The sequence below is a fragment of the Natrix helvetica genome, assembly GCF_964273705.1.
Source record: "Natrix helvetica genome assembly, chromosome: 1".
NCBI classification, from domain to species: domain Eukaryota; kingdom Metazoa; phylum Chordata; class Lepidosauria; order Squamata; family Natricidae; genus Natrix; species Natrix helvetica.
The window spans coordinates 294,587,394-294,599,972 of record NC_138548.1 but is presented as its reverse complement, the minus strand read 5'-3'; the positions used below and the strand labels follow the sequence as shown (position 1 = coordinate 294,599,972).

General features: G+C 36.5%; 1 protein-coding gene across 3 annotated transcripts in view; it reads left to right on the top strand.

Annotated features, from left to right (window-relative positions):
* The window catches only part of RNF123 (ring finger protein 123), a 96,038-nt gene that overhangs the window by 17,390 nt on the left and 66,069 nt on the right, over window positions 1-12,579 (top strand). For all 3 annotated transcript variants that reach the window (XM_081937309.1, XM_081937307.1, XM_081937308.1), the window contains exons 12-21: window positions 1,150-1,254; window positions 2,353-2,478; window positions 2,578-2,670; window positions 3,758-3,831; window positions 6,621-6,738; window positions 7,728-7,827; window positions 8,523-8,584; window positions 9,651-9,722; window positions 11,054-11,174; window positions 11,904-12,005. In XM_081937309.1, the coding sequence (XP_081793435.1) occupies window positions 1,150-1,254; window positions 2,353-2,478; window positions 2,578-2,670; window positions 3,758-3,831; window positions 6,621-6,738; window positions 7,728-7,827; window positions 8,523-8,584; window positions 9,651-9,722; window positions 11,054-11,174; window positions 11,904-12,005 (973 nt within the window). The remainder of the gene's footprint in view (window positions 1-1,149; window positions 1,255-2,352; window positions 2,479-2,577; window positions 2,671-3,757; window positions 3,832-6,620; window positions 6,739-7,727; window positions 7,828-8,522; window positions 8,585-9,650; window positions 9,723-11,053; window positions 11,175-11,903; window positions 12,006-12,579) is intronic.

Here is a 12,579-nt window from a genome sequence, read left to right as displayed (position 1 = left end):
AACAATATAGAACACAAAGTAAAATAGCAGCAGTCAAGAGACCAAACCACTCTAAACTACATAACACATCACAGGCTCCAACTCTTATAGGTTATGCGTTCCTGTGGGAACACAACCATATAAGAGCCTTCCAAAAGACTGGGAATTGGTGTTCAACAACTGAAAAGTCCTGCTTCCTGGCTCCCCTAGATTTCTTTGACTAATAGGACTCTGCTGGATTTAAGGCGATGGTGCTCATGCAAATATCCTGGTCCTTAAATTGCACCTGGAAGCATACTGGCAAACAATGCAAGTTTGTGGAGAAAATGCAACATGCACAACCTGAAGCTATTCATAACTCTCCATTCTGCATTCTGTACCAGCTGCAGCTTCCAGATGCTCTTCAAAGACAGGCCCATGTAGAATGTGCTGCAATGACCCAGTCAGGAGATTTAAGTGTAAGTGACCTTAAGAGACGGGCTTCTAATTTAAGAAAAGGCACCCCTGGTACTGGAGATGAATTTGTGTGAAGCCTCTCCTAACCACAGCTGCCACATGTTCTTCAAACAGGAACTGTGAATCCAGGAGAACCCCAGATTGCACCTTGGTTCTGTTTGGGGTACCACAACCTCACCTGGAACAACAGATAACAAATCCTTGGATCCAGGGGATCCAAAAGTCAACAGCCATTTAGACTTGCTAGGGTTGAGCTGAAGCCTGTTCTTCCTCTTTGTGGGATCGTGAACCCCACAGCCTCTGGACAGAGTCAGAAACTCCTCTGTAGCATTTGGTTCAGTTGGAAAAATGTAAAGCTGTGTGTCGTGTTATGCTATATGTAACAGTAATTGAATTTTATCTGACCTTCCCCTACAAATAGCAGATAATAATGAACAGCATTAGGTGCAAGGAATTGCTGAACAATGAAATATAGCATATAGTAATGTGGCATCATCTAGTATTGGGACTACAGGGCCAAAAATGTTCAAGTAACCACTATATAGTATCTAGATAATACCAGATTTGTCAGGATAACAATGAGCTTGTTGCCCTTCTAAGGAACTATCGTGTATTTCTGAACTAGAGACCCGTTTCAAGGACTTTCTGAAGAAAAATCATGTAAATTAAGGATCTATTTAAAAAATTTGTGCAATCCTGAGTTTTCTCTTTCAGGAAGGGAAGCTGGTAGAAAGAGACCCTTCCACCTGGCAACTTCAGGGGGAACCAACAATACTCATCACCCTGGCACACATTTTTAATAATTTTGCACCTCTTATGGTGAGTTTCTTCAATTTATAAAGATTTCTTTCAGTGTAGGATTTTCTACCTAATGTAGTAGTGGAAATATGTTTATTCAGTTGCAGAGATCATGGACTTGTTCAGCACATTCACACTATTCAGCAACAAGATTCCTCAGCACAAGAAAGAGAATGTTGCATTTTTCCATAATAGCAAATTAGAGACCTATTCTGGATATCAATACCCATACATTCTAATCATTTGCAGTTGGTATCGAGCATCGTAATATTTTGATATCTAGTGAACAGAAATTTGCTTTCCTCATCTACATTGATTATTAGTAATTTTCCATGATTTTAGACATGTGTCTTTTCTAGTTCCATGTGGATTTGCTACAGGTTAAACCTCAGAATACGGTCTTTGCAACTGAACTTTTACCATTTCTAATCAATGTCTGAATTATTGGGATCCAGTCCTCTACTTTTAATGGAGGCCTTTATGGTCTCCTTTTCAGAAGGTTATGGGGAATGTTTCAATTAAAGTTGGGATGGGTCATAAGGTTCTGAACATAATTTTGGATTTTATTTATTTTGAGCTCTGTTGCCAGCCAATTTCATTCTCAAAAGAAACAAGCTTTGTGAAGTTATAAAATTTACTTTGTGCTGTGCCTAATTAAAGAGAAGCAATACTATTATATATTAATTAATTAAGAAAACCCATCACCTTCAAACTGTAACACAAAACTCCCCTCTCCAACTTACCTAACTAATTCCAGGAAGGAATTACATCTTGTTCATCAGCAGAAGGATTGCATTTTGCCATGTAGAACAACAAACTGTGTATTTTCTCCTTGTGTGTAGGTCCTTTGCCTAGGGAAGGCAACGGATCTACAAAAGTTGTATAAATATCTGCAACATTGTAGGAGCAGTATGTACTATTTTAGAAATATAGACTGACTGAGGAAGACAGTCATCTGTGGGATACCTACAGTTCTCATAACGTCCCAGGAATATATATTTTTTAAATGAACTCTCATGAAACTGCCACATGGGTATTGTTCATTCTTGTATTGCTATTGGTTTGATCTGTATGGAGGTCATTCTCAGTTCTGCTACTTTAAAGACTCTTTTTCTACAGTGCAAAGTGTACTTAGTGGAAGATGTGCTCATGAGTTTCCTGCTTGGCATCTTGGAAGGGGGAGGAGCTGTAGAAGCACACCCTCTTATTCAGCAGTTACTGGATCTTATGTGGCTTCTCATGGAGGTGAGTTTCATTATGTCTTTTGACTTCTAATAATTCTGGGCTGCCTCTGTTCTCCATTAGGGCTACCTAGTGTAAATGTCTTCTATTTCTTTTCTTCAGGATTATGAAGTTCATGAATGCCTCAAGCAGCTGCTGATGTCCCTGCTCAGAGCATACCGCTTTTCTCCCATAGTTCCTGATCTTGGCTTACAGGTGAGTGATATTATCTTGTGACATACCAGAAAAAAAATCTTGTTACCAAAAACCAGTGTGGGAGTCAGATTTTTCTCCCTGACTACAAATATGTAAGTTGTAAATCTCAACTTAGTGCCTACCAAATGTGTTGGATGTCAGCATACTGCTATGACTGGCCATGTTACCTAGTGATTATAGCAGTTGATACAACTTGCATGAGGCATCAGTTCGGATAAGAATGTTCTAAATCACGAGTGTCAAATTCGATTTCATTGAGGGCTGCATCAGGGTTGTGTTTAACCTCGGGGATGGGGTGTGGTGGTGGACGTGGCCGGGGTGGGCATGACCAGCTCGATGTCATTGGTGTCGGGGGTGCCTGTAATGGCCCGAGCGCTCTGCCTGCAAAAACGGAGCTTGCATGTCGCCCTCCCAAGCTCCGTTTTCGCTGGCAGAGGCGGGCCAGATCTAAGCACGCCACAGGCCGAATCTGGCCCATGGCCCTTGAGTTTGACACTCCTGTTCTAAATCATGGATGTCAAACTCATGGTGTCACATTGCTGTCATGTGACGTTTTCTGATATTTTTCCCATTCATGGAGCTGGGGTGGGCATGGCCTGCACAAGATGCATCCGCCCTGTGGGCCACCACTTTGACACCCCTGTTCTAAATCATTTTAGAATTCTATGTTACAGGTAGTCCTCAACTTTTGACCATAATGAGGACTGGAATTTCTGTAGCAAGTCATAAATCAGGCCTGATTTTATGACAATTTTTATAGTGGTTGTTAAGTGTTAATCCCATGCAATTGTTAAGCAAATCCAGCTTAATGCTCAATTATGTGTTTTTGCTGCAAAGAGGCAAAAAAGATCACAAATCACAGTCACATGATTTGCACACTGCAACTGATCATAAAGGCAAACAGATTGCCAAGCCCCAAATTGCAATCATGTGACCTCAGGGGTGGTGCGATAGTTGTAAGCGCAGGTTACAAGTCTCTTTTTTCCAGGCTGTTATAACTTTGAACTACCATTATAGTTATAAGTCAAGGATTACCTGCGTTGGTCTGTATAAATTGATTGTGTTTTTTCCTTATTTTTCTGCCCAGATCCATTATCTTCGCCTTACTATTGCTATCCTAAAGCATGAGAAATCCAGGAAACATTTGCTCAATAACGTCTTGTATCCTTTCTTTATTTGTATATATTGATCATAGTTGTTTAGATCTCTCAGTGATACTTATTCACTGACATAATCAGATTATTCCAAATATAGGCAATGTCAAATGTAAAATAGTATCCTGTTTTGTGAAAGCTGTCTTTCAAATAATTATTAATTAACTGTTGATTGAGGCCATGCATTTGTTCAGATTGTGTTCAGAAGTATGTTCAGTGTATGAGAGCCAAATACAAACTCCATTTCATTAAATCTGCATACCTCTTTTCAGAATTATGTCACAATCCTGGAAAGATATGTGACTGCTTTAATTGAGCCAAAGACAGGTGCTACCTTTGTGCTTTGGTTGAATCAAACAAATTCTGAAGCACGGACTACTTATTTCAGGTAGCATTCTTTGAAGTTCGAGATATAAATACTGAGGCAGAGTCCTTGGAGCATGAGGAAGTGGCAAGATTCTAGTTAAGCAATTAAAAGCTTGATAATTGCTTCCCCTTTATTACCCTTATTTTGTTTCTCTTCACTTTTGTGGAATATTACTACAATAGGAAATCCTTGGAGAACATTTATACCTTTTTTATCTTAAAGTTTCCATAAGTAGGCGTAACATAGATTATATTGTTTTACTTCAGTATTATCATAATGCTGTCTCCCCACCCTATCTCAGTACTAAATCAGTCATATGTTAATCTGTTGATTGATTGATTGATTGATTGATTGATTATGTGCCACCTAGTTCTTGTTGACTCTTAACCACATAGATAGATTTTGTCCATAATGATCTCTCCCTAACCTGGTCCTTCAGGTCTTCTAACTGTGCTCCCATTTCTTGATCTCATAGCAATGAACTATTGAAAGCACTGGTTACTGCACAGTGCTATGGAGAGCTGTGTCTTGATGGTACAGTTTTAGCTCAGCTTTCCCATGTTTCTTTATAATGGATCTAGTTAGGATCAACAGCCTATAGTACTCTAGTCCCTAACTGGGCAGAAGATATCTCTGGAAAGCCCATACTTAGGAAATGTAGTAACTCTCTCCTACTATTCCTTTCAGCAGTTATACCTAGTTGGATTGTGTGGTGCTTTAGGTTTGATTTTTTTTAACTTTTTCTTTTTTATTATATTTTTGTAAAATATATTTTGATACAGTGGTATTTTGCAGTATTAAGATTAGCACTCTAATGTTTATATAAGACCATTCATTAAAGATAAAAATAGAGATGTTTTAGCAGAATTCATTATGATTTAAAACATCAATGTTAATAGTATAAGTTTATTTAGCTTTCTCACCTGGAACTGAATATAACAGTAAAAACTACTGCAGGTTGCATCAAAGTATTTATTGTACAAAAAAGCTTTCTTTCTAAAGCTGGTATTAAGGTCTCTATCAGGCATGAAAGATCAGGACCACACATGAACTTCCAATTAAACTAATGTATTACTAATGATGCCTATGTACAAAAATTTACTCAATTAACAGCCTCACCTTGGTGTGGAATTCAAGAGGGTTGGACTTGGACTTGGTCTGTAGCAATGTAGAGATTCTAGGCTTACTCTTTTGACTCCACCCTGAGGTTCCGCCACTCCTTCTCCTCCATTCACCAGTGTACTGTTACTTAATAATATTTATGCTTGTTAAAAATATGAACATTTGAGCAATAACAAATTTGAGAATTAAAATGAAAAGGGAAAAAATCTATTTAATGTCTGACGTTCTCCTTTTTTGTGCTTCTAATTTACATATTTATAAACATTTGGCTCCACTTAATTTTCTAAATTAAAACTTTTTTTCTGATTTTTTTTCTTTTTCCAAAAACTATACATAGTATAATTATTTCTGTAGTTAAAATGTATTGTGGATTGATATATTTCCACTCCTATTCCACACTGGCAGTTTCATTGAATACTACATTATTACTCCAAGGTCTCCTAGGAAATAATCACGTTGAGATCTTCCGCACTGATCTAAAGTTATGTGTTGTGCTCACATATTTGACACACTATAGCATATATCACTTACATGTGGTTTTAAGTAAAATCTAATTTGCATTGCCGTTTTATTATAGAAAATAATTTGGAGTTATCTACAGAAGCCACATTAACATGACACCTAATTCTTGATAATCATATAAATTTCAAATAAAACTAGTGCAATTTTTAAAATATTCCCTGGTGAAAACTATCATAAACTGAGTTTTGTTTTGCTTAGAAGGTTATAACACTGATATTCAATCAGTGACACAGGAAACTAAAGAATCTTGGAGGCAAGTTAGTCTCCTTTCACTAGAACAACTGTCTGTATGTTGGAGTTTAGCCTTTGAAAATGTAAGGAGTTCCTCTGTTGAAGAGTCAGTGTACAGTTTTATTCTATTAATAAGTGGGAAATAATTTCTGGTGTTTTTAGCTGGAGAATCCCTCTTTAATTTGCATTTAAGGCTACTTTATGTGCTATATAGGAAACTTCCTTCAATTAGGTCGTGTAATTGACCTAATAGATTAACTGTTTCATATGCTGCAAGGCATTGCTGGAAATCTTAGCTCTCTAGACACAAACTCCTGCTTCGGCTATTAACTTTCCCTCAAAAGGCTTGGCTGGATTAGTTACTGTATTTGCAATGGGTCCATATAAAACCAAAGATTTGCATATTTCAATGCATAGCTTAATTTCAAATGCCTTACGGAGCTGACTTCTGGTGTGCAGAATTATTTTAACTAACTTCAGGGTTGTTCTTTTTCACTTAGATTCACAGATGCACTTGTCTTGAACTACCACCCAATTTCCTTAACTCCTTCCAGATTTGATGTTCTTCGCTCGGTGGTATTTTTTTATATCAAGTCCCCTTTACGTGTGGAGGAGGCTGGCTTACAGGAGTTGATACCTACCACCTGGTGGCCAAATCGCTTCAACAAGGAGGTGAAGAATATAATCTTGCAGCTAGTAGACACAGGGAATCACACAGTGGCCTTAACACCTGTGATTCAGACTTTATATAGATATATTCTGAACATAATAAAATTATATAGGTGATAGTGTAGCACTTTTGGGAATGTCTGTAGAGATTCTCAGTCATCCAGACCATGGTTGTCCCAAAGGTGCTTTTTCAGGAGGCAACTGGACTTTCTCGTTTTTTTCTTTTGAAGACGTTTCGCCACGATGTAAAAAAGATGTGGAGACTCTAGAAAGAGTGCAGAGAAGAGCAACAAAGATGATTAGGGGACTGGAGACTAAAACATATGAAGAACGGTTGCAGGAACTGGGTATGTCTAGCTTAAGAGAAAGAAGGACTAGGGGAGACACGATAGCATTGTTCCAATATCTCAGGGGTTGCCACAAAGAAGAGGGAGTCAAACTATTCTCCAAGGCACCTGAGGGTAGAACAAGAAGCAATGGGTGGAAACTAATCAAGGAGAGAAGCAACTTAGAACTGAGGAGAAATTTGCTGACAGTTAGAACAATCAATCGGTGGAACAGCTTGCCTCCAGAAGTTGTGAATGCCCCAACACTGCAAGTCTTTAATAAGTTGTTGGATAGCTATTTGTCTGAAACGGTATAGGGCTTCCTGCCTAGGCAGGGGGTTGGACTAGAAGACCTCCAAGGTCCCTTCCAACTCTACTATTGTATTGTATTGTATTGTATTCTCATCCAAGAAGCTTCTTTAGCTCTGTCTTCAAAAGAAAAAGCAAGAAAGTCCAGTTGCCTCCTTAAAAAGCACCTTTGGGACACTTTTGGGGACGGTTATTGTCTCTTATCAGCTGTTTTAGCTCTTGTTTCCAAGCTTTTCCTATCCATCCCCCTTTTTGTTCATGTTTTATTGGTACAAATTTTTAAAAAGCTCAATTCCCTATTGGCTTTGTATATTTGAGTACTGTTTATAATTATGTTGCTCCCTTCCTTAAATGCAGGGTAAAGAGAGTAAAGAAGTAAAGAATGAGAGTTCTGAAGAAAGGCTGAGGAGGAGAGCATATGAGAGAGGGTGCCAGCGGCTTAAAAAACGCATTGAAGGTACATGGGTTTGTGAAATTTGGACTTTCATGGCATTATAGATCAGACTTATGCAACTTTTTATGGGCTGAAGACTTCAGTTGGCATTCAAGTGGCATATGTGCCATACATGGATAGAACAAGTAGAATTTATTACATCATTTACATTTCAGTTAATTACATTAAATCTAGCTATTATTTTTTGTCATGTTTTTAATAATTTTTTATATTTTTAATAATTTCCCCTTTTGATCACATTAAGAATGAAAGTTTTTAGAGGTCACATGCAAGGCTCTGGTTCTTCAGCTAATACACCTATATTGGTGTCTATGGCTTGAAATCACTGTGATCAATACCTATAAATCATAGCTTGATCCCAGTGTGCAAGGAAAATGTACAGACCAAAGCTGGGTATTACAGTGCTGTCAATTTTATTTGCTTTCATACTCCCAAATATAGTACTAATCAACTCAGTTCTCCTCTTGAGTTACTTATTTGTAAAGTTTGTATGTTCTATTATTCTCAAGATTATCAGGCGCAACCTACCAGAACTTTTATTGATAAATCTCTTCTGGGAGAGTAGTGAAATAAAGTAAATGGGCTGGTTTTCTCTCTATGAGTTTCTATATAAGACTTGAATAATTGGTTTCTTCAATAGAACATGAGGATGGACTCACCCAATGTTTCTAAGTGTTATATTATTTCTTCTTTTGTAGTGGTAGAAGAACTCCAAGTGCAGATACTGAAACTGTTGTTAAACAATAAAGATCATGGTGTGGTAAGGACAGTTAAAACAGCTGAATGACTGCAATAATTCTGAATATAAACTTGCTTTATGCTGTTGTACTGTAGATTTTCCTTAAAGTAGTTTGCATGTATTTTAAGAAAGAAAAGCTATGGATATTCAGGCAGCTCCATACTCCTTGTTGTTAGCTTCATAAAACATTGCTTAATTTAATAAGATATTAAGAGTCCTTATTGCTGGAACTTAGATGTTACCTTGTTAAACAAATCTAATATATTACTTGATTTACAGGGATGTATCTTGCTAACTCTTGATTTAGCATCCAGGTAATAAATTTGCTTTAAAGTATGTTGTTTGCCCTTTCCATTCAATATGACCATTAACTTCAGGCTACACAGTGTCATATTAAATTCTAACATTTAATGCATATGCTAAGAATTCACGCTGCTCAGAATATGTGAGTGTTTTTAATTAGGTCTCTTCAAATATTTTCAGTTTCTTTGTAAGGAATCTTGATGGAAATCATGTTGAATAATACAGAACATTAGTTTGTAATATTCAATTTTTATATCATTTAATACAGTCACTGTCCAGATTTTTTAAAATTACAGGTAATTTTCAGTTAATGGCTGTTATTGAGAACAGCAGCTTTTTGTAAATGCCACAGTCATAAAGTGAAAAATCACCTGTGCTGATTTACCATGGCAGTCCCAATTAACAATCTTTAAGTGAACCATGCATGGTTGTTAAAACAAAGTCACATGACCATGATTTGCAGCTTTCTTCTCACTTCCCAACTGACTTTTCTGGAAGCTAATTTAGTAAAATAAATGTTAACTGGAACACACTATCACAAAGTATGTATGATTAATTTCAAGTTCAAATTATTCTAAGCAATTAAAAAAGAAAGAAAAGAAAGCCATAGTAGAAAATAGTCTGTCAGTATTAAAACTATCATATTATAAAAACACAATATGAACTTTCTTTTTAAGGGCCAAATTGCACATTAAATGATCAAAATTGAAACAAAACAATCTGAATTTAAAATATTCCATAATCTACACGAGATTCCATTGCATCAGTTATTCTATTTTTTCAGGGAGGAGCTTCCAGATATATCTTTCTAAATAAATTCCGCAAGTTTCTTCAGGAAAATGCCAGCAATCGAGGGGTAAGTGAAGAAGAATTCCACTATGTTTTTCATCGATTGTTGCACATTTGTGTTGCTTAGAAGTATACTAATAGCAAGGATATGATTGTGTCTTAGTTTACATGTTAGCAGTCTTTAAAACTTTTTGCTGATGAGTTCTGTGCTAACTGGTGCTCTGTGCAGCTCTGTTTTCTGTGTTACCCATCAGCTTCCGTAATTCATCTGTCTGAGATATTTTTACATATTGACTGTTCATCAAGATGCTAATGAAGTTTAATTGTTTTTAGAGTAGTTGAATCTAAGGTGAATATTTCACATAGCAAAGTAAAATCAGATATGATCATTCAAAGATGTTCAGTAGCTTAATCCAATATTACAACCTTTATCAGTAGAAATGGATCTGCAAAAGACCCCCTAAAGATGGAAGGGTCTTTCTGTCTGGGGAGATACTTTTCACTATATCCCCCTGTTTCTACCTAAAATCTGTTCTGAAAGGTGGGGAGGATGACTGTGGGGATTAGATTGTGGGGATAGAAATTAATCAAGGAAAGATCCAACCTAGAACTAAGGAGAAATTTCCTGACAGTTAGAACAATTAATCAGTGGAATGATCAAAAGTTATAGATGCTCCAATACTGGAGGTTTTTCAGAAGACATTGGACAATGGTTTGTCTGAAATGGTATAGGGTTTCTTGCCTCAGCAGGGGTTGGACTAAAAGACCTCCAAGGTCCCTTTCAATTCTGTTATTGTCTTATTATAGAAAAAGGGGAGATAGGCTCGGTATCTCATGTTCTGCCAACAGGAGTTAATAAAAGAATTAATATTCTCAACAGTTCTTGACATGGGACTGCTCCTGCCATTGGGAAAAAAGTGAGGGCTGGCATTTATTATGTGAAGTTCTGAAATGTATGTAGATTTGTTAGAGATTTGTTAAAGAATAAATGTTTCTGCTTAGAATTCTTTTCATAGCAAAGTTCATATAGGGGAGCTTGAACATGCCTTAGGGATTCTCTTTAATACAATATGGTGCCTTTCCTGAGAGCAGTATGTTAGTACGAGAAATACTGTATTCTTTTGTACTCTTGCTAAGATGTTTTGCCACCACCACCCCTTCCCCCATGCCTTGTTTTGATGTACACAATTCCTCTGCTTCAAATAAAAAGAGATACTATTTTTTGTGGGAAAATAGGCACAAATCACTATGGACATATCCCATCAATAGGCTTGTGGAAATGCAAAAAATGAAGGGCAATATGCATCATGCATATTTAAGTGAATTGAGGTATCTAGCATTACTCCTCAAACTGTTAGGTTAACTGCAGAGGACTGTTGCACTTTTTTTTGCCTTTAGAATCTGACCGTGTTATGTCCTCCAGAATATATGGTGTGTTTCTTGCATCGACTCATAGCAGCCTTGAGACACTATTGGGATGAACATAAGATGAAGAATGCACCAGCACTGTATAGTGAAGGTAAATGCCCTTATCTTTGAAAAATATGACAGCATCTATATTGGCATATGACTGAAAGTTGAAGAATGAGCTTTTCAACTAAAACTAATTTCTTTTAAAGGATTCTGGAGTGGTGTGATAAGATATCCTTGATTTTTTTAAATCCCAAAATCACAAATTAGATCATCATATTTGGAGGATCATAGTTAATGTCCAGAAAGATTGTCATTTTAAAAAGTGCTGACATTCTCTCTTCTCACAATGAAACTGCTTACTCAAAGAGAGAGGAGAAGAACAGTTAAAACAGAGTACGAAGCAAAGTTGAAAGTAAATCCATGTTGACCAAAATTAGCACAGGCTCTGAAACATGAACTGTACCAAACTGTATTTACTGTACTTTAAATCAGAAATTTGCACTTAATCTTAAAAAGTTGGCTCTTGAAAGTTGCCTCTTGTGAAAAGAATCAATATATTTCTTAAACATTACTTACTGAATTTACACTGCTCCCTTTTCTAATTTTCGCAACCCTCTGATATATGTGATGTTTTATATTTCTGTTTTAAAGCCATAGGCATCTACTGTCTCAAATGTATGTTTCATTCTGCAGTTATAACTTAGATTGCTTTTTTTAAGCTGTATTCAAAAACATGTCTTAAAAATCTATATGTAATTCATAATCACCTCAGTTATTTATTATCAAAAATACTAGTTCCCTCATCCTAGATAACATGCCTGTCTATTTTATGCAGATGCTTATGTTCCCCCTCAGCTCTTTTATAATGGGAAGGTGGATTATTTTGACCTCCAGCGTCTTGGGGGGCTCTTATCTCATCTCAAGAAAACTCTGAAAGGCAAGTGACTCGTTTGACACATTATGTGTATTTAATTAAAAATAAATAATATTTATAAATTTTTATAAATAATACTGTTTATTTTTAATATACAAAAGATGTGGGTTTAATTTCAAATGCTCTTATCTATCCATTACTGGGATAGTTTTCTCCAAACTAATAGGACCAAGTTTGGTGCGGAAAGGAACATTAAAAAAGAAAAAAAGAAGAAGAAAAAAGTTGGAAAATGTGTAGATGTGACTTTGAGCTGAAGAGAAAAAAAATCCCAAAACACTCTCCCAGTATGTCCCTTTGGGAAAAGCAGTTGAGCAGTATCTTAAAGTATTGGTGACTCTGCCATTTTAAGCCTACTTCCCTCCCTCCTGATCTCATAATCCAGAACTGAACTGCTGATAAAGGGGTGGAAGAATTCCAAAAATATGTTCTCTATGCTTTTCCAGCCTTGTTATATTTTCAATTTGTTGACTGCTAGGAATTTGAGATCAGAACATCACTGGTAACTATTAACTGGCAGGTGCTAATTGAGCATCTGACGTAATTATCCGAAGCCATGTTCTCTTTGCTCATAACCTTT